The sequence below is a fragment of the Myodes glareolus genome, chromosome 1 (genome assembly GCF_982192425.1).
Source record: "Myodes glareolus chromosome 1, mMyoGla1.1, whole genome shotgun sequence".
Taxonomy (NCBI): domain Eukaryota; kingdom Metazoa; phylum Chordata; class Mammalia; order Rodentia; family Cricetidae; genus Myodes; species Myodes glareolus.
In genome coordinates this window covers 5,692,102-5,718,055 of record NC_142026.1, presented here as the reverse complement: position 1 = coordinate 5,718,055, position 25,954 = coordinate 5,692,102, and the positions used below count along the sequence as shown (strand labels likewise).

The following is a 25,954-nucleotide window of genomic DNA, read 5'->3' as shown; positions in this document are numbered from 1 at the left end:
GCATACTTGGTTTTAGGTTGTGTTGGGAATTGAACCCAGTACTTTATATATTCTTGTCAGGTGTTGTCCCAATTAGCTGTACTGCCACCTTTGACCTTGATGGTCTTTTCTTTGTTAAAAATATTGTTTTAAAAATATTTTTTAAAAATATTGTTTTAATGATGACAGTTTTTAAATTTAATGTATGGCATTTTGATATTTGAATAATTTTACCCTTTTATGTACTGGGAATTCGGTTTCTTTTGCTTGTGCTGTTTCCAGATGATTAACAAAGCATATAATGAAGTCTATTGTTGGCGTCCAGCACAGCCATACTGTTAAAATGGCATGTTGTTAAAGCTGAGTGGGTTTCGTCATACATCTTTGTAAGAATAAGAATAGAAGGGAAATTCATTTGGAGGGCTTTATGTAGTTTACACTTTTTTTTTTCCAAGACAGGGTTTCTCTGTGTAGCTGTGGTTGTCCTGGAACTCACTCTATAGACCAAGCTGGCCTCGAACTCACAGAGATCCACCTGCCTCTGCCTCCCAAGTGCTGGCATTAAAGACATGTGCCACCACTGCTGGGCTTTAGACAGTGTTTTTGTCAGGGTTTTACTGTTTTTCAGTTTCATTGTGTATTTTTGATGGTGGCAGTGTGGAGGTCTGAGGCCAGCGTGTGGGAGCTGCTGCTCTCCCGTCGTGTGGGTCCCTGGACGCAAACTCAGGTGGTCAGACTTGGCAGTGAGTGCCTTGTGGTTGATGAGCCGTCTCAGCAGTCTTCCTTCCCGCTGTCTGCTGCAGGGTTGGACTGGTCTGAAGAGAGCGGAGAAGAGCCGGAGGACTCAGATCAGGCCTCGCCGTACCAGGTTGCATGGTCCATCCGAGAAACGCTCAGATATGAAAGACACACGTAAGCTTCCCTTTTGTGTTCTTTTGTGGGTGTGTAGCGGTTTGCCTTTCTTCCTGTCTGTGCCAGTGTTTCTATTTAATTTTACTATGCTATAATTAGGTGTAGTTAGGCAAAGTTAGTTCAATTTGGGAAGAAATGGATTATATTGTTTGAACAAAGTTAATTTTGAGACTTTCTTGCTAAATTTGTTTCCCTGTCTTTCCCATTCACTGATGAGTACAGTTTATTATAATAGAACTGAAAGGGATCTTAGAGAGTATCCAATGCAATTTCATCTTATAACAGTGGACCACACACCCAGAGTCCTGCTGTGCTTCTCAGCCAATAGCTAGAAATAGTGCTTTTTGTTTGTTTGCTTATTGTAGATATAACCTTGGCTGACCTTGTATTGAACTCCTGTTTCTGTCTCCTGAGCACTGCCCTGCAAAGCTTTTGTATTCACTCTCTTCTGAGGATTGACCTGTGTGATGCTTTTCTTGTGCTAAGTGCTTCTGGAGGTGACTCTGTTACTTCTGCTCACCTCATCAAAAGCTGGCTCAGTGTTTTTATAAAGAAGGTATTTGTCAAGGGTTTGTGGATAATGATTGTTCATTTTCTTTGTAATAATATTACAAAAATTTAGTGACTACTTTAGCAATATAAAGAGTTCAGTTGGTGCGTTGTGAGCAAATCACATGACATCTTTGTTGGTGGGGCCAGAAAATATTGCTCATGACCTGAGCTAATCATTTAGTTAAAAAATTGGGATTTAGCTGGGTGGTGGTGGTGGTACACGCCTTTGATTCAAGCACTTGGGAGGCAGAGGCGGGTGGATCTCTGTGAGTTTGAGGCCAGCCTGGTCTACAGAGCAAGTTCCAGGACAAGCTCCAAAGACACAGAAAACCTTGTCTCGAAAAACAAAACAAAACAAAAATTTGGGATTTACATAAATAAAATAGAGGCCCCTCATTTGACATCAGACACTGATCTTGTAGGTGAATTTTTCTGTCCCTCCTGTTAGCTCCCAAATCCTGACATGGAGACTTTTATTAACTATGAAAGCTCTGCTAATAGCTTAGGCTTATTTTTAACTAGCCCTTATAACTTAAATGAACCCATTTCTATTAATTTTTGTGATTATAACTTAACCCATTTCCATTTATTTACATGCTGCCATGTGGCTCATGGCTTGTTACCTCATCTGCATATCCTGCTTCTTCTGTATCTCTGGCTGTTGACTCTCTGTGTCTCTGCCCTACTCCCCTGCATCCTCTCTGCCCCCAAAATCCTGACTATTAGCTGTCAGCTTTTCACAAAACCAATCCTAGTGACAAATCTATTGTACAAAAAGATTGTTCCACAACATTTCCTCCCTTTTGTCTAAATAGAAAGGAAAGGTTTTTTGTTTTTTTTTTTTTAAACTCTAGCATAACGAAACTATAAATACTAAGAACAATTATCAGGTAAGAATTATATTTATGGTATCCAGTCTATTTGTATTTGGCATAGTTGAAGAAAATATTTCATTATTTATTTTATCTTGATGAGTCCAAAGCTCTGTACCTAATTTACCTTCTATTATAACTAAGGAAATTTATAACTAAGACTGTCTAGTCTTCAACTCCATCAAAGACCCCAGAAGGATATGATATTACCTTAGTAAACAGGAAGTGCTCTGCAAACAACTTCCAACACTGAAAGAAATGACAGAGACATCTGGCTGCCTGTTCAGTCACCCCAGAGTTCCTCTGCAATGTTGTGGTATCCATTTTTGGCCTAGAGGCCTAGAATATCTGACAGACTATTTTGAGAAGCAGGAATTTTGAAGGACTACCCTACCTTGTCTTGGCAAACTTTGGCAGTCACCTTTTGTATCCTGTTTGTTCAATTTGCACAGCATACTGTCAACATTTGAGGCAAGGGCAGTTTCTTGCCCAGTAGCTGACTTTGCCACACACACACACAAAAGCAAACTCCATATGGAGGATCTTCAGTGCCCATTATCCACACACACACAAAAGCAAACTCCATATGGAGGGTCTTCAGTGCCCATTATCCACACACACACAAAAGCAAACTCCATATGGAGGGTCTTCAGTGCCCATTATCCTTTTTGAAGTAAATTGGTGCTGCTAGAAGCATATGTATCTCATTGTCATGTAAAGCTTTGTTATTAAAACATTTTAGTTTTTAAAAATATATTTATTTATTATATATACAATGCTTTACCTGCATGCCAGAAGAGGGCACCAGATCTCATTACAGATGGTTGTGAGCCACCATGTGGTTGCTGGGAACTGAACTCAGAACCTCTGGAAGAGTAGCCAGTGCTCTTAAGCTCTGAGCCATCTCTCCAGCCCATTAAAACATTTTAAATGTCATATTCTGGAGGTCTTTGAAGTGTTTGAAGATGACCTGTCTATCTAAAATGTATCTCTATTTGACCTTGAAAACATACCTTACATGACTTTGTTTGATAGTTATAACTATTAACCTGTATTTCTTTTCCTAAATAGCTTTCAAAGACTAAAATTTTACGTAACCTTATTCAGTGAACTGCATAGGTATAATACCTTAAACAAGAATAGACAGCCTGGTCTACAGAGTGAGTTCCAGAACAGGCCCCAAAACTCACAAAGAAACCCTGACTCAAAAAACAAACAAACAAGCTAACTAAAAAGAACAAACAAATAAAAAACAAAAAAACTCCAAGAATAGAAACATGCATACAGTATAACAAAAATACCTTAAAATTTGTATCGATATGCAAAACTCTATACCAGTGTAAAATATTTGATACTAATGCTTGCTTAAAAGTAGACTCGATAATCCATATAATATTTTTATAATGTATCCTCCCTTTTTCCTTCAGAAAAGAGATCCTTAAGTCTAACTCCTTTGTTTAGCTTTTTTCCTTACTATGCTAAATAACAACTTGTAACCAACCTCCCTAAAGGATGACAGACATCTGTAACCCATCAAATGACCAATACTCCACCTCTTAGGAATGTGGACATTGTTTTCTCTAGACTGCTTCTTGTTGTCTGTCTGGGGTGCTGGCATCTTTAGACCCTGGGAAGAATGGGATAATGGTTCAGTCCTAGGAGAGTTAACTGTTCTATTATTTGTTGTCCAGTCTCTGTGCAATGGTAAAGTGCAAGGCTTATCTGAAGTCTTGGCTAGAGTAGTCTGTGAGACTGGACCATCTCAACCAGCAGCCTTGAAGCTGTTCTGGATACAGAACTCTGAGAAAAGTACAACAGAGACACTGAGAGGATGGATCACCTGGGCCACCTGTGTCTGTTCCCCTGCACTAAAAACACATAAACTTTCAAAAGTAGCATACAGCCCGGTGGTGGTGGCTCACACCTTTAATCCCATCACCGGGAGGCAGAGGCAGGCAGATCTCTGTGAGTTCGAGGCCAGCCTGGTCTACAAGAGCTAGTTTCAGGACAGGCTCCAAAGCTACAGAGATACTTTGTCTTGAAAAACCTAAAAACCTAAAAAAAAAAAAAAGTAGCATACATATCTACAGTAACACAAGTATGGAACGTGTGGTGTGTACAAATCAGTTAAAGGCATCTGTGAACTTTATGTTTGGACTGTATAATCAAACTGTAATATAAATCTCTATCTATGCCATATGAAAAGATGGCATGTAATAATAAGTCCCGAGGACTCTGTAGTCAACAAGATTTATCATGTCTTGTCCGGTCTCAGAGCTGTTCCCGTGCCAAGGGAAGAGCTTACATGTCACCTGTCCTGTAGTCCTTTGGGCTTCTCCCCTCTCCCATATCTGTAGCCAAGATATTCTTGGAAGGAAGTCTTCTCCTGTCAAATCTGATCTCTATTATCAGGAAGAAATCCACACAGCCTTTTGTTCCCTGTGGAAACAAAAGCATAACCTCTACCCCAACACAACACATTGACTTTAAAAATTTATAGGTTAGTTTAACTTAGTAGTTTCTATAATCCAGTATCTCTCAGAAGCTATTGTTTTTCGTTCATTAGCATTTAAAAAATTCAGAGTTAACAAGACACCATGTAGGATCCAGACTCCCTGTGTATTTTCTTTCCTTAATGGCTCATTTTTTAAAAATTACATTTCTCTTTCTTTGAAGACTTTGTCATTTTTTAACTATTTTTTCCTGTGGCTGTTTATACCCATTTGTTTTCCTTAAGCCTGTGCACATTGTTAAACACACTGTAACCTGCTTGGAGGTTTTTCTGTCTGAACCTGCTTTACTATGTCTCTGTATGTCTCTGGTTGTCAACAAGTTCCAGCAGTTACCTGTTTACACACAGTAGGGTTATGGTTATGTACATACCCATTTCTTTCTGTTTGTTTGTTTGGGTTTTTTTTTGTTTGTTTGTTTGTTTGAGACAGAGTTTCTTTGTAGTTTTGGGACCTGTCCTGGAACTTGCTTTGTAGACCAGGCTGGCCTCAGATTCACAGAGTCCGCCTGCCTCTGCCTCCCGAGTGGTGGGATTAAAGATGTGTACCACCACCACCCAGTCCCATACCCATTTTTTTAAAAAAAAGATTTCTTTATTTTGTTGTATGAGTGTTTTGCCTGCATGTTTGTACCTATATCTACCACATACATACCTGATACCCGAAGAGATACCCTGAAGCTGGAGCTATGACTAGTTGAGAGTTACTCCGTGAGTGTTGGGAATGAAAACCAGGTCCTCTGCAAGAACAAAACATTGTCTTACTCAACTGCCCACAAAGGGTTCTAGAGTCCACACTTGTCCTCCTGCGTACACAGTGAGTGCTCTTACCGCTGACTGTCTCTCTAGCCCATCGGTAACCATTTTCTTTGTTTGTTGAGACAGGGTCTCAGTACATAGCCCTGGCTGTCCTGGAACTCACTCTGTAGACCAGACTGACCTCAAACTCAGAGAGATCCTCCTGCCTCAGCTTCCTGAGAAACTGAGTGCTGGCATTAAAGGCAAGGACCACCAAAAGTTTAACTGTCCCCACGCTCTCCTTTTCCTGGTAGTCGAACCTCTTAAACACTAGGCAAAAGTTTTACTGCTGACTATATGTCAGACCTTTTCTTTACTTAATTTTGAGACAAGGTCTTGCTAAATTGCCCATCCTAGACCAGAATTTGCTCTACAGGTCAAGCTGGACTTGAACTTGTGATCCTCCTATTTCAGTCTCTTGAGTAGCTGGAATTATAGGACTGTTCCATCAGCCTTGGCATTAAATTAACTTTCTTCTTTCCTCCCTCCCTCCCTCTCTCCCTCCTTCCCTTCCTCTCTCCATTCCTCTCTGTCTCTCTCTTTCTCTCTTTCTTTTTTCCTTTTTTGAGATAGGATTTCTCTGTATAGCCCTGACTGTCCTAGAACTCACTCTGTTGACCAGGCTGGCCTCGAACTCACCTCTCAGAAATCTGCCTGCCTCTCCTCCTGAGTGCTGGGATTGAAGGTGTGTGCCACCACTGGCCAGCTGCAGTAAACTTTTAACTTGGCATTTAGGTTTGGAAAATTTCGCTGTCCTCAGTCCCTCTACTCCGTACCCTCTTAGTCCCAGTTGCTTAACCCTTGCGTTTGCCGTCCTGTCTCCGTAGTGTTTGATGTTTGTGAGCTCTCTTGCTCCCATCCTTAACATGGATACTTCCTTCAAGGTTAGCTCTGCTGCTGTCTCCTTTGCAGACTGAGCCTTTTGCCCAACAGTGAGCATCGGTGACACTTTCTGCCTCACCGTGGGCTCACGGTTGTCGTGCTCATACATAGGAGGATGTTTATAGCGCAATTGGCCCGACTAGAATGCTAAATTATAGACCTACTACGACACTCCAAGAAACAATTAAAAAATTTGCTGTTCTTAGACTTTACCTCATTAACATCCTGACCCAGTAGATCTGGAGTAAGTCCTGGGAATCTGAAATTTTAAGATGCTCTTAGATTTTTCCCTTCCCAGATGCACTCTCACTAGGCACCTGTGACTAGCTTGGAAATCACTGAGTATAATCTAAGATAACATTGAATTTGGAATTGCAAGCTTGTGCCACTGTGCCTCTTTTTGAGACAAGGCTCACCACGAATCCCCCAGCCTAGGCTTGGATCCAAGGTAATACCCCTGCTTCTGCCTCCTGGATATTGAGCGTACACTTTCGGTTGTTACCCCTGTGTTAGCTATGTGAAGCCTGGGTCTGTCTTCCCCACTGTGTTAGTCACTGATTCTCGTCTCTTTGGCGTTATTCCATCTGGGAGTGTATTTATCGTGTGTAAGTCATCATAAACCCTTTTCACTTTGCTCTCCTTTGGCGATTAGCATAATAGACCACAGTAGATGCCGAAGTATGAGCCTTTAATTTGTGTATTTATAGTAGAAGCTATACTGTAAAGGACGTGTTTCTAGGAGATATTCTAAATGGAAGTGCATGGAGTAGCTTGCTGTGGGCTGGTAGGAAATAAAGCACTGACCTAAAACAAAACAAAAGCAAACCGGAGGCTAAAGATAAGCAGCCTTGACTACAGTCTCTGGGAGTGCCTGTCTCACACTGACTTACAGTAGAAGAGAAAGAAGATCAAGTAACACCAGTCCTTATGTGATGTGCATTGTTCCAAACAATAAAGAATAAAGTCAAATTTGTTCTGTAGAAAAGTTGCCATTTTTGCCATTGGCGGTGGTAGGCAATACCAACCCTGTGAGCGTAGATGTACCGTCTGTCAGCAGTCCATTAGCATGGTTGGAAGCTGTGTCACCTGGCCTGTGAAAGCTGGTCAGATGCCTCTGTGGCAACAATGGCCATCCCATGGTTCCTGCACCACATGCTCTCTGAGGAGATTTACGCCAGAATGTGTAAGGCAAAGCTCTCAGGAAGTGTTGGTCGAGGGGACTCCGGTGTTTCTGGGGTGGCTGTTTCTCATGAAGGTACTACATCTGTATCCTTGAAGTGTGCAAAGATCAGGAACTGCTTGTCCTTCCCTGCTCTGGTGCTGAAGGCATGCTGAGCTGAGTACTGCAGCCCAGCTGACAACTGAATTTTCCACTTGTCTTCAGGGCTGCGGGGATCTCTCTAGCTTACTAAGTTGCTGTTCAGATGCCACAGAAGTTGTAAACCTGTGCGTTCACCAACCCACACTCATTTCCACTTCCTCTTCCTTATATGAACTTCCCTGTAATCAGTTTCCACCTTTCTCTCTGCACTTCAGGTCGGATGACGAGGACGTGGAGAGCAGGAGCTCCAGGGTGACCCAACTTTGCACTTATTTTCAGCAGAAATACAAGCACCTCTGCCGCCTGGAGCGGGCAGAGTCTCGACAAAAGAAATGCCGGCACACTTTCAGAAAGGCGCTGCTGCAGGCAGCCAGCAAAGAGCCCGAGTGCACTGGCCAGTTGATCCAAGAACTGCGAAGAGCTGCGTGCAGTCGAGCCAGGTTAGAGCCACGGTTCCCAGGTTCCCAGGCTTCCCAGGCCTTGTCTCCTTCTGTTTTCTTTTATATAAGCTTTGAGGAATTGTTTAGGCTGTGTGAGGCGAACATCTAAGTCCCACGTAGCTGAGCACTGTGTTTACTGCCTGGGTAGCAGGACTGCACTCTTTGGCCGGCAGTGAAGTGAAGCCTTGACTGCTTCTCTTCTTCCTGGAGTTGCACTAGAATTTATTCATTGAAGATATCTGAGGATGTTATTTCTCTTGCAAATAACTTTGTGAACCAGTGTTACCCAGTCTAGCTTCAAAGCCTGGATCCTCCTGTCTCAGCCTCCTGAGTGTTAGGTTGTAACAGATACCACTTCATCTGGCTAAGAACATTGGCTGTTTTATAAACAAAACAAAATTGAACACTTAACATTTTTCCTGTTATTCAAAGACATAATTATAGTTTTTTAAAAAAATTATATATTTTTAACCTTAAAAGTAAACAGTATTTTCATTTTATAATAAAAATATATTTTTACTTGTGTTATTTATGCCTTTTCCTTTAAATGCTTTCTTTTAATGTATATATTATCTTATATATTCACATAGTTAATTATGTTTCTGTTGTTGTTTGTTTATTGAGACAGGCTCTCACTATACTCTTAGGCTGGCCTTGAATTTATGCTCCCCTTTCTCAGTCTCCTAAGTATTGAGATTTCAGACATGTGCCATTGTATCCAGGAAAACAAGGATATTAGTGACTGTATAATATAGATATCCGCCCTTAGACATTCTCAATTTTATGTATTTAAGATAAAATTGACCTGAATTGTTGAAAAGTTATTTTTTTTAATCTGATATGGTATCATCCACTTGGAATGTCAGCACTGTATAGGCTGAGACAAGCAGGTCATGAGTTCAAGTTCAGCATCAGATTCAGACCACATTATAAAAAAACCAAAGGAAAATCACACAAAGCAAAAAGATCTGTGTCCAGTTTTTTCTTTTGAAAGCATATCTTGGCCACTGTCCTACATTGTTAAAGATTCATTTGGAAATATGGTTTTATAGTACTTGCATAATTTCTTAACTAAAAATCTACATATTAGAATTCAGTTTTTTTAAAAAAAATTTATTTATTTATTATGTATACAATATTCTGTCTATGTGTATGCCTGCAGGCCAGAAGAGGGCGCTAGACCTCATTACAGATGGTTGTAAGCCACCATGTGGTTGCTGGGAATTGAACTCAGGACCTTTGGAAGAGTAGGCAGTGCTCTTAACCGCTGAGCCATCTCTCCAGCACCCTTAGAATTCAGTTTTATGAAGAAATTTAATAAAAATTAGCTAAATACCTTTTAAGAGTAGTTTATATGCCAGGTGGTAGTGACATACACCTTTAATACCAGCACTGGGGAGGTAGAGACTGGTGGATCTCTGAGTTTGAGGCCAGCCTAGCCTACAGAGTGAGTTTCAGTACAGCTGGGATTACACAGAGAAACCCTATCTCAAAAAACAAAAAAGCAAAAATGTTATTTTTAACCCAAAAAAGGTAGATTAAATTTTCTGATCTTATTTATGCATAATTCTCAAATATATGTATGTATTGTGGTTATAACTGTTTTTTAGTTTTATCTGAAATATGCGTTTAAAGCATTGAATTGAGTTAAACCTCTTGCTTTAAGGAAATGTCTTTCTTTCCCTTTTCTTCTGTGGGGGGGGCAGTCTTGTCATGTAGCCTTGTCTGGCTTGGAGCTTGTTATATCGAGCAGTCTGGTCTCAAGCTCACAGTAAACCGTCTCACTTCTGCAGGAGCTGCAGGCGTGTGCCCCTGCTACTTCACCGGCTATGATATGTAGCTCCTCACTTTCTCTTTTTAGTTTTTATACTTCCAGATGATACCTTTAAGTGCATATATGTAGGAAAAAGTAAGTTTACATACAAAAAAATGTGTCACTGATTGGACTATTGGGTGTTGAAAAGTATTAGTTTATGTAGTCTTAATGAAGTCTCCTGCTGTAGATAGTCATTTCCGTGGATGCAGAAGCAAGTGTATGTAGTTCTGAGACTGCCAGTGGGTGAGCGGGTGAGCAGAACACAGTGTGCACAGGTCTGTTCTCTGCTCCTTCAGCAGTTCATAAAATAATGGTGTCTAGCATTTTATGACCAAAAGCTGTCACCTGTATAATCGGTGAAATTCTATCTCTAGCAGAAAGCAATTTCTGTACATAGGCATTGTATACCTCAGTCCTAATACATGATGATAATCTTGTCAAAGGTGTGGGGGTCTGCAAATTGACTTTGAGGCAGTTTGGTGGTGTGGAAAACTGTAGTTATGACTTTTCTTTTGGGTGGTTCTGTGAGTTTAATCCAGGTATGATAATGCAGTAGCTTTCAGAACACCTCCTAAACCAGCTTTAGTGATTTTTTTTTAAATTAATGATAAATGTTCTCAAAAGATAAAATACCAAGTTGGACTGCTGGGGAATGTGGCGCAGTGGCTGAGTGCTTGACCAGGATGTGTGAAGTTCTGAGTTCAGGTCCCAGTATAGGTGCACAAACCAGCAAACAGCTTTCAAACTGACTGGCGTCATTTGGCATCGGTCATGCCAACTATGATTAATGAAGCAGTAGTAATTTTCTTTACTTTTTTAGTTCTATTTGGATGACACTGTTATTTAATAGCTTGTCTGTAGAGTCTGGGTTTATGAGAGAGATTGGTAAACTGAACCGTAAGGTGACTATTAAAAGTGAAGCTAGTGAGATGGCCCAGCAGGGAGAGCTGTGTGCCCATAAATTCATAGACTCCACTTCACAAATTGTCCTCTGATCTCCATGTTTGTGTCATGACATGCTCGTCTCCCCCATCATGTATGTGTGTGTGCGTGTGCACACACACAGGAGAGAAAGAGAGAAGCTTGTAATCCTAGAATTTAGGAAGTAGGCCTCAGGAATTCATGGTCATTCTTAGCTACTTAATGAACTTGAACTTAAAAGCAGCCTAGACTACATGAGACCCCAAAAAATAAAGGAAGAAATGAGGAAATATGTTGCACATTAGGCTTGGTAGATAGCTCAGATTATTTAAGTGTTTAGAGAAATGATCTGTTTTATATTGAGTACCATGTTGTATAAAAATCTAGACCAAGTAGTTTGGATTATATAGCTTAGCTGCTAATATAATACAGCTTTCCTTATGAAAAATTAATACATTGTTTTTAATGGGCTAAAGTTAATAGTGTAATTGTCTTTTAGGGGCACTGTGTTAATATTTTGAGTATGAGCTGAAGGTGTGGCTCGGTCATCGACGGTTTGTCTGTGTGCATGCGGTCTTAGTGCCAGTCCCTGCACCACTGGAAAAGAAACTGAATATTCTTCTTGTTTGTTTGTTTTGAGACAGGGTCTTACTATGTAGCCTTGGCTGGTCTGGAATTCTTGATGTAGACCAGACTGGCCTCAAATTTACAGAGAATCTCCTGCCTCTACCTCCTGACTGTTGGAATTAAGACCCATGTCACCCATCTCAGCAAGATATTTAATATTCCAATGATTTACTTTTCTACCTTTGTGAGGTCTTTTTCTGTTTTTAAATTTTGTGTGTGTGTGTGTGTGTGTGTGTGTGTGTGTGTGTGTGTGTGTGTGTGTGTGTCTTTACGTGCTCACGTGCGTCTGTAAGTTGAAGGTGCCAGTTCTCTCCTTTTACCATGTGTGTTTTGGGGACAGAACTCAGGTAGCAGATTTTGCAGATTTGGTGCAAGCATGTTTACCTACTAAGCCATCTTGCTGGTGCTTACAATTCTTCTTTAGTTTTTTGAGAGACTCTCATAGCCAAGGCTCCTCCAGTGCTCCCAGACCTGCTCCCAGCACCTTCCTAGTGCTGCTATTGTGGGCTTGCATCACAGTGCCTGGCTTATGTAGTGCTGATGACTGAATGGAAGGCCTACTGCAGACATTGCCTACTGATAGAGTATAGGTTAAAACATTTAGATGCCAAGTGATCAAAGTGAAGATAGCGTTTAAATAATGAAGCATGGAGTTACAAAATGTAGCAAGCTTTAGGATAGGTTCCAGGTAAGCACATTTTGAAGGATGTATATGTAGCTTAACCATTTCTGCATGTTCACATTCCTTTTCCCAGTTAGGTGCTCAGGCGCCTTTGTAGACTTACTGTGTTTTGGCACTAGGTGGCCCAGTGGTCGTGATAACAGTAGAGACTGAAAACCAACTCAGTGGATTACTGTGTGCCCTGTTCTCTGTGGTGTTATAGGTGTGTCACATCTCTCTATTCATGGCAGCCCTGGCAACTAATGGTACCTTTGATCTCTGCTTCGATGAGGCTTAGGAGAATCTGTGTAAGATGTCAGTAGTGAAGAGGCTCTGTCCACTTCATGATCTTTACTCAGTGACAACAGAAAACCCACGAGCTGAGCATATGGTTTATGCCTGTGATGTGATTTATACACTGGGGAATTTGAAGCAGCATTGCTGTGAGTTTGAGACCAGTCTGAGCTACATAAAGAGACCCTGTCTCCAAAGAAACCAAAAACCTAAAAATAATAAAAATCAACCAAATCAAAAAACAAGGTAGAATGTCTAGGTCATATATACAATCCTAGCACTCAGGAGGTGAAGGCAGAAAGTCTGTCTCAGAAAACAAGATAAAACCAAACAACCAGATAGGTGTATTTGAAAACCACTGTGATGTAGCTGTTTGCTTTGAATGTTAGTGGGTCAGCTAAATAACACATTTGATAATTGTAATACCTGCTTTCTTAATTCATACTTGTATTTAATGACTGTGCATAGTAAAGATAGTTACAGTATGGGTGTTGCAGAAACATAGTGGTGAATGCTTATCCTGGGGGCCAAAGGAGATGGGCAATGGGTAAAGGTGCTTGCCATCCAGCCTACTGACTTGTCTTTGATCCCCAGAACGTATGTGGTAGAAAGAGAGACCCAACTCCCTGGAGTTGTCCTCTGACCTCCACAGGTTTGCTGTGACTTGTGCTTGTTCATGCACACACATATACATAATAAGATAAACGTTTAAAAGAAAAACATTACCCTGGATTGTTAGAGCACTGAAAATGAATTTTGCATTTTTCCTTCTTTAGCTGCAGCCAGACCAAGTTGAAGGAGGTGGAGCCAGCAGCATGCAGCGGAACAGTGAAGGGTGAACAGTGCTCTAACAAGGCCCTTCCCTTCACCAGACATTGTTTCCAGCGTATCCTTTTTAACTACATTAAGCAGGCATTGGCGTTACTAACTCCTTTGGGGCTATGTGCTTTTTAGTTTTGTTTTGTTTGTGAACTCATTCTTAGAACAGGCTGGGATCTCTCTGCCTTTGCCATCCCCGCCCCCATTAAAGGCGTGCACTACCACTGCCTTGCATGGGGCTTTGTGCTTTCAACCCTGTGGTATTGGGAGTTGAAGTCGAGTCTTCCACATGCTATTCAGCTGCTCTCCCACTGTACTTCATTTTACAATCAAGCGGGTGCTCCCTGCTGTGCTTCTTCGTGAGGTGGTTTCACTGTAGAGGTGAAGTTCGTCTTAAACGCAGGAGTCTCCTGCCTCAGTGTCATCACTGTTGAGATTCCAGGTGTCCACAACTACCCTGTCTGACAGAAAACAAAACAAACAAAAACCCTTGTGAAATAAAAGCTATTCCATGTTTAGAATAATTTCTCATTTTCATATAGTCCTGAACAATTTTCTGGTTCTGTCATTGTGCTTACTCTTTAAATTTGTCTATACTTCAGCGTATTCTCATTACACTGTTTGGAAAGGCAAGACTTGTAAGTGCACAGACTTGAGCTCTTTCTTTGTCTCACAGGAGGAGGGACCGGGGTCTGTGCTAGAGTTGAAGGTCTGCCTGCTAAGCAGAGCAGCAAAGCAGGTTGAAGTAGTTCTTATTAGAATGGAATGGGATGCTGGGCCTTTAGGGACATTCACCCTGAAACTATAATGATTGTTGATGGGGGAAGTCAAATCACTTCTTTTATTGTTTGTTTTTCAAGACAGGGTTTCTCTGTATAGTTCTGGCTATCCTGGAACTCGCTCTGTAGACCAGGCTGGCCTCAAACTGAGGCTCTGCCTCCTAAGTGCTGAGATTAAGGACATGTACCTGGCACTCTATTCTATTTTTTAATTTATTTATTTACTTATTTATTTATCTGCTTATCTCTATCTGTGTGTGTGTCTGTCTGTCTATCTATCTATCTATCCATCTCTATCTATCATCTATCTCTCTATCTCTATTCATCCTTCCATCCATCTCTATCTATCTCTATCTCTCTGTCTATCCATCTATCCATCTCTATCTATCTATCTATCTATCTATCTATCTATCTATCTATCTATCTATCTATCTATCTATCTATCACCTATCTCTCTGTCTCCATCCATCCATCCATCCATCCATCCATCCATCCATCCATCCATCCATCATCTATGGACAGGGTTTCTGTAGCTCCAGTTGCCCTTGAACTCACAGTGTAACACATTATTTCTTTCTTCTCACCTTTATGTGTGTTCTGTGGATTGAACTGAGGATGTCAGTCTTGCAGAGAAAGTCCCTTAACTCACTGAGTCGTCTCACTTGGTCAGTAAATATTTTTATTAACTATTGAAAACTGAGTAGCATTTAAAATGCTTATTTTTGCTTTCTTCAGACAAGGTCTTGCTATCCATCCCTGATTGCCAGTGAACTTGTGGTGGTCATTTCTTGACCTGAGTGCTGACGTCACAGTCTTGTGTCATCACACCCAGCTGAAAGTATTCCATACTAGCAACCGCTCTAATTTGCAATCTTCCTTTTGTATTTATGTATTTGAGATACCATTACTTAGGTTATAACCCCGCCATGTCAGTATGTAACTAAGCCTGGCTGGCCTGAAATTTGATTCACTCCCCTGGATACTGGGATGACTTATGTGTAATGGTGTCCCTGAATGTCCTTGTAGTTCAACAGGACCTTATTTCAGTTCCCAGAATCCACATGGTAGCTTAGAACCATCCGTTCCAGTGTGGTTGGCATACAAACATTCAATCAAAACACTCATACATAAATAAAATAAAATACCTAAGAAAATTAAGTGCTGCTTTCGGAACAATCTTTTTAGCAGGGATTTTAGGAGTGTGTTAACAAGAAAATGATCTTGTTCATTCAAGTTACAGAAATTAGTTCAGAATGGCCATAACGGAGACTTGCCTGAGAACCTGCTAGCTAAGTAGACTCCTTCAGAAGTGTCAGTTAATGAATAAATAATGATGATATCATTATTATCATTTTCCTGTCAGTGGTTGAATGGGAACATTAACTTTGCAGACAGTGCAATTCTTGCTAATAAAACACAAGTAAGGAAAGTAGCAAGCTTTAATTCAGATGCTAAGAGTTGAACAATTCGGTGTGCTTTCTCCTGACTGCAAACCCCAGACATCCTCTTGAACCGCTCTCAGCAGCTCTTCTCCAGCTGCACTGCCAAGTTTGCAGACGGACAGCAGTGCTCTGTGCCAGTGTTTGACATTACACACCAGACGCCCCTGTGTGAAGAACATGCCAAAAAAATGGTAAGTTTAGAGTTTGCCTAAGTTCTGTAGTTAGGGCTGTCAAAACTGTTGATGGCTATTCCTACTGGGAAATAAAAACTATTGGGATGTATAATGATATCATTAAGGAAGTACTATAAAAACAGCGATTTTTTTTTTTTACTCTGTGTTGTGTTGCCATTGACCAAAAAATTTCAAAATGTTGTGTTTTGAATTTGAGGCCCTTTTTATAACAAAACCAAACCCCCACAGTTTGAGGGGATATTTAGTAGAGTCTCTAATTCAATGCCTCCCCCCAAGTCTTTAATTCAAAAGGTTCTAAGAAGATATATTACACACAAAAAATACAGGTTTTGGAGCCTTCCAAATTATGGTTTTAAGATTTCTAGAGGAAGATTCCATATGCAAATTCCATACAAATATTCAAGAAACTCAAACCACTGGTGGTCCCTCAATGCTTCAGATGAAGAACACTAACTCTGTAATTACTCAAATAAATTATTTTTAAAAACTATCAGTCCATACTCCTCATGTCTCACATCCACAATGTAGTAAAGATAGATTTTCTGATACAAAGCAAATTTTTTGAGCTCTGTCTTTGCCTTCAGTTTTTCTTTTTTATATGCAGTTCTGGGAGTGATCTGGATGATCAGTAAAATTCAGGCAAAATACCAAGCTTTTCTATAATTTTGTTGAACTTAATTATTGTTTTAGTTAATGTTGGCATCATGAATGCTAATTAATTTAGAATAATTTGGAGGAAAAAAACATTTGAATTAGTCAAATATTTGAATTATGAAATTATTTGCAATGATTTGGTGTGAAGTTAGCTTAGCAGTTGCATACTTGCCTGTCAGGAACAAGATTCTGGGTTGGTGCCACCCTAGAGCAAACAAGCCCCTCAAAGTGGAGTTACCTGTGCCCGCCCATCAAGCTGCTCCGGGGTGCTGTGCCGGGTACCAGCTTGACCACATGGCTGAGGAAGGGCCTTGTGTTCTCTGCAGGTTCATGAGTGCGTCAGTACCATGGACTGGGTGGTGGGTTTGTGGTTCTGACTTTGTCATTAGCTAGTCCAGTTAGGCGGTGAAGCCACCTTCCTGCTCTGTCCCCTTGTTAGCAAATTGACTTTACCAAGAACTTCTGCTGTGTGTGGTTCCTTGTTAGGATCATGTTTTGAGAAATTTGAGTATTAAACTTCATATAGAAATATTGAGTTTGTTTCCCTAGTTAATTAAAATACATTTAAAGTATGGGCTTTTGTTTTGTTTTTTTCTGTGAAATGGTCCTGCCTGTCCTGGTACTCACTCTGTACCAGACCAGGCTGGCCTTGAATTCAGAGATCCACCTGCCTCTGCCTCTCTAAAGGTATGCACCACTGCTGCCTGGCTAAGTGTGGGCACTTTTTCTAAGTTTATTCAGACTTTATGTGAATGAAGGGTGTTTTTGTGGTGTGTGTGTTTCTTCTGTGTTTTTGTTTTTTTTTTTTTTTGAGCCAGGATTTCTATACTCAAACCAACCCAGAACTCATGTATTCTGTGCCTCAGCCACCTGAGTAAGATTACAAGTGTGAGACCTGCCACACCCAGCTTCCTGTATGCTTTTGAGTATGCGTATGCCTGTTCATGGGTGTATGCACTTGCGTGTGTAGGTGCCAGATTGATAACGGGTGTCTGTCCTTTTCACCCTTATCTCATACTGAGCCTGGAGCTTAACTGGCTGACTGCCTGGCCAGCTCCAGAGATGAGTGCGTCTCTGCCTCCCCAGTGCTGGGATCATAGATGCCTGGTGCTGTGCCTAGCTCTGTATGGGGATGCTGGCAGTCTGAACGCAGCTCCTCATGCTTGAGCATTATGAAGCAGACCATTTCTCTAAGCCTCTGCTTCTGAACCCTCTTGTGGACCTTGGTTGATGATTCCAGAGATCCTTGTTGATGAGGCCCTGAGGTTTTCACAGCAGTCTAGGAGGACCCAGCTGTCTGTGTTGATGTCATTCCCACATACATCCAAGACCAGGATCTCTATTAATGACTTAACAGGAGTTAATGTGAGCTTTTCTTCTTTCTTTATTTTTTTCTTTCTCTTTTGCCTGGTGGTGGGGTTTGAGATAGTATCTTCTATATCCCAGACTAGCCTTGATCTTGGCATGCAGCTGAGGATGACAAATTTCTGATCTTCCATCCTGCACCTCCTAAGTGCTGAGATAACAGGCACACATCGTTACCCCTGGGCCTCCAGCATCAGCAAACACTCTGCCATATCCTCAGCACTATTTTTAAAAATAAATCTGTGAGGGGCTGGAGAGATGGCTCGGTGGTTAAGAGCATTGCTGGCTCTTCCAAAGGTCCTGAGTTCAATTCCCGGCAACCACATGGTGGCTCACAACCATCTGTAACGAGGTCTGGTGCCCTCTTCTGGCCTGCAGACATACACACAGACAGAATATTGTATACATAATAAATAAATAAATATTTAAAAAAAAATAAATCTGTGAGTTAAGAGTCTATACCCAAGCCCTGAGCAGTGGTGGCACACGCCTTTAACCCTGCACTCAGGAGGCAGAGGCAGGTAGATTTCTGTGACTTTCAGATCAGCCTGGTCTACAGAGAGTTCCATGATAGCCAGGGCTACACAGAAAAACTCGATTTTGAAAAAACCAGAAAAACAAAAATAAAACAGAAAACAAGAGTCTATACATAGGTTTACATGAAATATTCCTTTCAGAATTCTTGATTTCCTTGTCTTTTTCCCTGATTTGATGATAATGGTGTTCATCTCCGAACTTTATTGTCTGCAGCTTCTTGGCTATTTAGTTCAGAGCTGTTCCAGGATCTGTAGGATGAGGAGTGGTGTCAGCTGTTTAAACACTGTCTTATATATCATCAGGAAAAAAATGTTCTAGTTGTAGATACAATGCTTTTTGATAAGTTGGAGTTTTTGTTTTCTAGCTATAAAGAACTACTGAATTCTTAGATGGAGATTTTAACCTTCCTCCTAGTCTCAGATGTATTATTGGCAAAAGGCAGTGCTTTATTTGTTTTGAAACTAAAATACAACTTAATCTACTTTGTTCTTTGTTTTCCTTTCTCACTGGGTTGTTGCTTTGAGAAGAAAGCTTGTGATTTGTTCTTCAATAATGAGTATTTGTAGCCGGGTGGTGTTGGCACACGCCTTTAATCACAATACTCGAGAGGCAGAGGCAGGCAGTTCTCTGTGAATTTGAGGCTAGCCTGATCTACAGAGCTACTTCCAGAACAGCTAGGGCTGTTACACAGAGGAACCCTGCTTGGGGTCGGTGGGAGGAGAGTATTTGTTTCACTAACATCAATTTTATGCCCTGCTATTTTTACCCTGCTACTCCTAGTGCCTTTCTGGTACACATTTTTGTGTTGTTTTTACCTAACCTATAGCAACAGTGTGTATAACTTAATTCAAGCAATATGAACTGTAACTATGTTTGATGTGTATGTAGGTAATGCTGCGTGTGACCATCATATGGCTGACAGCAATTATGAAACACTCCTCAGTTGCAGAGATCTTAGGACTTCTGGAATACAGTGTCTTGGTTCAGGTGGCTCTTTCAGAGCACTACAGGGTGGCTGCCTTATAAACAACCAAGCTCCCATCATACACCTAGCAGATACCAGGGCTCCAAAGACCAAGTGTGAAGAATAAATGACGGAGATGTAGACTCGAGGTTGTGGGACTTGCTCTCTTTTTCTTCACATTTCTTTCTTTGCTTGGCATATGTGCACATGTGTGGGCACATAGACAGCGTGCAGAGGTCTGTTCTTCTTCCACCACGTGGGTCCTGGAGGCTGAGCTCCAGCAGGCTTGATGGAAAGGGCCTTTGCGCAGCAGGCTCACGTGTGGGCCGCCGTCCAGCTCCCGTCATGACTCGGGATTTACTGTTAGTTTTGAATGTTTGTCCCACTAGCTCTTATAACTTAATTTAACCTGTTTTACTTCATCTATGTTTTGTCTTGGGACTTTTAACCTTTCTTTCACTCTGTATGCTCCATGTCTGTCTGGCAGCTGCCTGGCCCTAGATGTCTCCCTCTCCTGTTCTCCCTCCTCTTCTTTGAAGCCTAGATTCCTCCTCCTACTTACTCTCTCTGCCTACCAACCCTGCCTGTCCCTCGCTTGCCTTGCTGTTGGTCATTCATCTTTTTTTTAGACAAATCCGGTGCCTTAGACAGGCAAAACAACACATCTTTACATTGTTAACAAATGCAGCATAAACAAATTAGCACATCTTTGCCTAAAGTAATAATCCGCAACACCTTTTACCTGATAAAAATCTGGCTTTTCCCCATAGAGTTTGCAGAGGGCCCAACCAGCTTCTGTCTTGTATCACTTTTATATGAGCAATAATCCGATTTCATGAGGTCTCTGACTAAAGGCCCTACTTCCTGATGTCATCACATTGAGGGTTAGGAACTCAACAAACGAACTCTAGGGCAACACAAATATCAAGCCTGTTTCATATGATAGGTAGAATTAAAGACTCTGAAAGCTGAGAGAGAGCACAATTGTCAGTTTCTGATTCCTTGGCAGTTAGTTCTCTTCCCTTGCCTCTTTACACAGCCTTGTCCTTATGTTCCTCTTTGTTTGTTTCCTATATCTCTTCCTCCCTCCCTCCCTCCCTCCCTCCCTTCTTTCTTTCTTTTCTTTCACAATGTTCTTCCTGCTTGTATGCCTGCAGGCCAAAAAGAGCATGAGATCTCATTATGAATGATTGTGAACCGCCATGTGGTTGCTGGGAATTGAACTCAGGACCCCTAGAAGAGCAGCCATTCTTAACCATTGATCCTTCTCTCCAGCCCCCAATTTTTGTTTGATTTCGTTTTGTTTAAGACGGGGTTTCTCAGTGTAACATTGCTGACAGTCCTGGAATTAAATTGTATACCCAGTTGGCCTGAACTCTCTGAGATTCGCCTGCCTCTTCCTCCCAAGAACTGGGATTAAAGGTGTGTACCACCACTGCCTCCATATACATTTCTTAAAGGACTCTTACTATACTGTGAATCCCTCAAGTCTGCACCTCCAGCCCTTTCCTTTGGGTCTCTAGAAATGTCATATCTCAAATTGTATGTCCTGAATTTGCAGCTTCAGTTGTATGAGTTAGTGAAGGAAGTGGGTCCCAGCAACCTAACAAATTTGTAGGCCGGTGTCAAGTTGCAATTTCAAGCGTTTTGAACAAGCACTGAACTAATGGTAATTGTCATTAAACAGTTAACTCAACTAGAATCTCTAGAGGTCTTTTAGTTTCATATTCCTCTTAACCTCACCATATCCAAGGAGCTACCAGAGCGTGTAACTCAATGTGCTTAGCATGTCTGAAGCCTTGGGTTCAATTTCCAGCAGCAAAACAAAACTAATTCAAATTGAGGGATGCAGGAGGCTCAATGGATAAGAGCAGTTAACTTTGCAATCACAAGGACTGGAGTTCTGTACCCACAGAGCAAGCTGGGCACCTCCCAGATGCCTGGAACCAGCTCCTAGAAATCCACTACTCTCTTCTGACCTTGACATGTGCACATACCTGCGCAAACATGTCCATATATATCGTGTAGATGTACACACAAATAAATACATAATGAAATAAAAAGAATTTCAATTTGATGAGTGCTCACTTTTTTACTTGTTCATTTTCTTGACTGTTGAGATGGCTGGCCCTCTGGAGGGAACACCGCCCTCCACTGCTGCCAGGCCAGCTTCTCAGAAATAACTCCTGCGTGGAGAAGAGTCTCAGCGCATATTTAAGTGTAAAACAGATATTCAGAATCGTATGCTCTATCCCTAAGCTTCTTCACCAAGTAGTTTTTTCTTGTTTGTGTGCTTTCCTTTAGCCTAGATGATCTTCCTTACCCATCCATGTCTTTTAAGATCTACTATTTGTAGTGATGGGTGTGCGTGCACGTGTGTGTGTGTGTGTGTGTGTGTGTGTGTGCATGTGTATGCATGAAAGAGATGAATTAAGGTAATTTTTTGTACTTTTTTATTGTATATAGCTTTAGGCATTATATAAATTTATTAAGAGAAGTTTGTGATAGTTAAGATTTTCCTGATAATCTGGTTTTTTTTTAGATAATTATTTTCATGTATATGGTGTTTGCCTGTGTGTATGTGGATTACATGTGTGCTTAATCATGTCTGTAGAGTCTAGAAAAAGGTGTCAAGTCCCTTGGGACTGGAGTTACAGACAATGTGGGTGTTGGGAATGGGACTCCAGTCCTAGAAGAGCAGACAGTGCCCTTAACCACTGAGACTTGTCTTCAACCCTAGATAAGTTTATTTTAACTTGTACACAAAATTATGAATGAAATAATGTGATGTTTCAATATTATACAATATTTAAACTGGATAAAACAGAGCTTTCAAATACTTAACTTTTTCCTTCGGAGACAGGGTCTTGTATTGACTTTGAATTTCTGACCCTCCAGCCACCACCGGCCAAGTGCCTGGATTCCTGATATGCACCACCATACTGTCATGGTCCTGTGCCAGCCCGGACCCTAAATTATTTCTCTGGACCAGAGGGAGGTGTGGGAATAATGGAGAGAACTCACATGGCTTTATCGGGAGGGAAATTCTCAGTGATCCCTCATGAAATCCTGAGTTCACATCCTGAAAATTCCTCCATTTATTCTCCAAACAGCTTTTATACCAAAATATAAACTGAGGGGGAAATTCATTAGCATTCTGTTTCCTAGATAACCAGGCAAATGTCTCTGGTCACGTCCACACCTTTGACCACACCTTTCTATGCCCATTTTGTCATGTCTCCCTATCTTCCTGCTCTGTATGCCAGCTCTGCATGGTAGACTGAATTAGCATCTCTTTTCAGGCATCCTCCAAATTACAAAGAAGGAGCAGAACAACAACCTGACCCTTTGTTAGGGAGATGACCACCTCCTGTGTGCAGGTGCAAACTGTGACCTGAGATTCTGACCACCATACCATGTAGAAATAGGACCTACACCACATCTGGCTTTAGGTGGTACTGGAGAGCTGACTCAGGGCTCTGGACATGCCAGGTGGGCACAGTACCCAGTTAGCTACATTCCCAGCTCCTCACCTCTCTGTGGTGAAAACTGAGCTTTCTTCTAGTTTTGAGATGGACGAGGCTTGCCAGCCCGTAATCACCTTGTTGTGCACTATTGTGCCAGGAGTGAGGGGTGGAGTAGTTTTTTTTAAAAAAAAATCTTGTGTTCATTTCACAGGATAACTTCTTGAGAGGAGATAGCTCCCGTAGAGTTCAGCACCAGCAGCCGAGGAAACCTAGGAAAAAAACGAAGCCCCCTGCACTTACCAAAAAACACAAGAAGAAGAGAAGGCGTGGACCTCGTCGGCCCCAGAAACCCATTCCCCCTGCAGTGCCCCAAGGGAACCTCAGCATGCCCACCAGCGTCTCACTGCCAGTGGAGGCCTCGCAGATCCGGTCAGTGGGGGCAGTAGGTTTGCTTTCCTCAGGGGTGTGGCTGTCCCAGCCTCCACCTCCCTACCCTTCAGTTGTCTTTGACAGATTTACTGGTGGCTGGCTAAGTGCAGTACACTGTCATTGATGTCAGTTTTTATTATGGCAAGGAAAATAGATGCAGAAATTGAGATTGTAACTATATACTCTCAGGGTTTTCTGTTTTAACAGAAATTATACACGTTATAATAGATGTATGTAATTTAGAAATATGACTTTTTTAAGCTTTGACAGACTTAAAACATTTTGATCAGATGAATTTCAGTTCAATCTTGCCCGTTTATTTCATTTTTAAAGTTATTATCTTGATCAGATTTGAAATTTTGCTAGAATATAGATATACTAAATGGTGATCCATGCTAGTGATTTGAAGTGATCACCTTCATGGGTAAAGGCTGTAGGAATTTGTGACTATGTGGTGAGGTGTCTCTTTCTGCAGCGTTTTGCTTTTACATTTTCTCTTGAAGGGAGGAGAAATCATTTTTATTTATTTGTTTGTTTGGAGATAGAGTCTCATGTATTCCTAGACATCCTCATCTCACTGGTGTTTCCGTCTCCCGTGTTTGTACTGAATGTCTGTGGACCCTGGAGCGTGTAGTGAGGGGCGGTGGGGGCAGCCTGTGTAACTGTGTTGTCTTTGTAGTAGCCCTTCCACGCCAGAGCTGAGTGCCGATGAGTTGCCGGATGACATTGCCAACGAGATCAGTGACATTCCGCATGACTTAGAATTGAGCCATGAAGACTTTGCGGATGTCCTGCCACGGTTGCCCGATGACTTACAGGATTTTGATTTTTTTGAAGGTATGATTGATTTTGAAATGGTTCATAAGAAGGGAAATAAGTTTTATTTTATTTTTGGCTTTTGAGACAAGCTCTTAACCATTTAGAATTAGCAATGCCCCTGTCTCAGCTCTGGAGTCCTGTGATTATGCCTAGTGTCACCAAATTCATCCTAGAAATACTAATAACTTTTATTATTATCGTTGCTGAGCACATGATGTTTGTGTATGTTTGCACAGCGCACATGAATGTGGAGGGTAGAGGCTAGCTGGGGAGAGCATTCTCCCACTTTCCCATGATCTCCAGGGATTAGACTCAGATTGTTGGGCATGTGGGGCATGCACCCTTACCCACAGAGCCATTTACTGGCCAGTTTATTATGAATTTTTTTAATAAAATAACCTTTTGCAGTATATCTGAAATGTTTTTCCTGACAGAAAATGTCTGTCACTATAAATGGAAAATACCATCACTAAAGTTGTTTTCAGAAGGTGAGAAATACATAATTAATTTAATCATATTATATATTTAGTAGATTTATACTTCAGTAACTGTAATTTTGTTCCATTAAAGTGAGTACTTTTCCTTAATGTTTTGACAGTGCCGTTCAACATAGCAATTTACTAAAGTCTTTTGCAGCTTGACCTGTCTTTGGAGCCAGGCATGGTGGTGTTTATCTGTGACCTAGCAAGTGCTGGGATTAAGGTGTGCACCACCATGCCTGGTCAGGGAGGTAGCACTCACCGTTCCAGGGGCTGGAGAGGATGCTCGGTGTCAATGGTAAGAGTAGCTGTACTCTTCCAGAGGACATGAGTTTGTTTATTTATTTATTTATTGGTTTTCTTTTTTTTTTAGATTACCATGTTTTATTTTTTTATTACTTTAAAAAAATACCAATTCAAATTCCCACTTCCTCCCCTATTTATTGGTTTTTTGAGACAGAGTTTCTCTGTGTAACTTTGGAGCCTGTCCTGGCACTCACTCTAGACCAGGCTGGCCTCAGACTCACAGGGATATTCCTGCCTCTGCCTCCCAAGTGCTCAGATTAAAGGCTTGCACCACCATCACCCAGCTAGGACCTGAGTTTAATTTACAGCACCTATATTGGGCAACTTACTATTGCTTATAACTTCAGACCCAGAATCCAACACCCTGGCCTCCACAGGCACCCACCACATGTGACAGAAGTTCACACAGATACACTTAGTCATAAGTAAACATCAAAAGAATTTAACAGAGCCAGGCTTGATGCTACACACCTTTAATCTCACACTTGGGAGGCAGAGACAGGCAGATCTGTATGAGTTTGAGGTCAACCAGGTTTATATGGTAAGTTTTTTGGCTAGCCAAGGCTACAAAGTGAAATCATGTCTGAAAACGAACCAAAAAATAAATAAGTAAATAAATAAAAACCATTTCTTATGGTAGATTTCTGAGAAAAATAAAGATGGTCATTGAGATTCCAAGAACGCTGACATCTGAGACCTGTGCTGCAGACCATCAGTATTTTCTTTTTTTTCTAATCCCAGTAGAAGAAACTTTTTTCCTCTGGGTGGTGGTAGAGCAGGCTTTTAGTCCCAGCACTCTGGAGACAGAGGCAGGTGGATCTCTGTAAGTTCAAGGCCAGTCTGGTCTACAGAGAGAGTTCCAGGACAGCCAGGGCTACACAGAGAAACTCTGTCTCTAAAAAGAAACTTGTTTTCTTTTCACAAAGGTCTTTGTTTTTTCTTTCTCTGAGACAGAGTCTCAGTATGCAGCCCTAGCTGGCCAGGAACTTGTCATGTAGACATGGCTCAGCTAGAACTCACAGACATCCATTGGCCTCTGCCTCCTAAGTTCTAGGATTAAAGGTGTGCACCACCAAGCCTGGTAAGGACTCTTTCATGATACATTAGTGTTAAATA

General features: G+C 41.3%; 1 protein-coding gene across 7 annotated transcripts in view; it reads left to right on the top strand.

Annotated features, from left to right (window-relative positions):
* The window catches only part of Ino80d (INO80 complex subunit D), a 71,110-nt gene that overhangs the window by 32,009 nt on the left and 13,147 nt on the right, over positions 1–25,954 (top strand). For 6 of the 7 annotated variants that reach the window (XM_085699204.2, XM_085699234.2, XM_085699238.2 and 3 more), the window contains 6 exons: positions 783–891; positions 8,041–8,265; positions 13,361–13,470; positions 15,682–15,815; positions 23,017–23,234; positions 23,914–24,071. In XM_085699204.2, coding sequence (XP_085555330.1) covers positions 783–891; positions 8,041–8,265; positions 13,361–13,470; positions 15,682–15,815; positions 23,017–23,234; positions 23,914–24,071 — 954 coding nt within the window. The remainder of the gene's footprint in view (positions 1–782; positions 892–8,040; positions 8,266–13,360; positions 13,471–15,681; positions 15,816–23,016; positions 23,235–23,913; positions 24,072–25,954) is intronic. The other variant, XM_085699230.2, reaches the window with a different exon arrangement.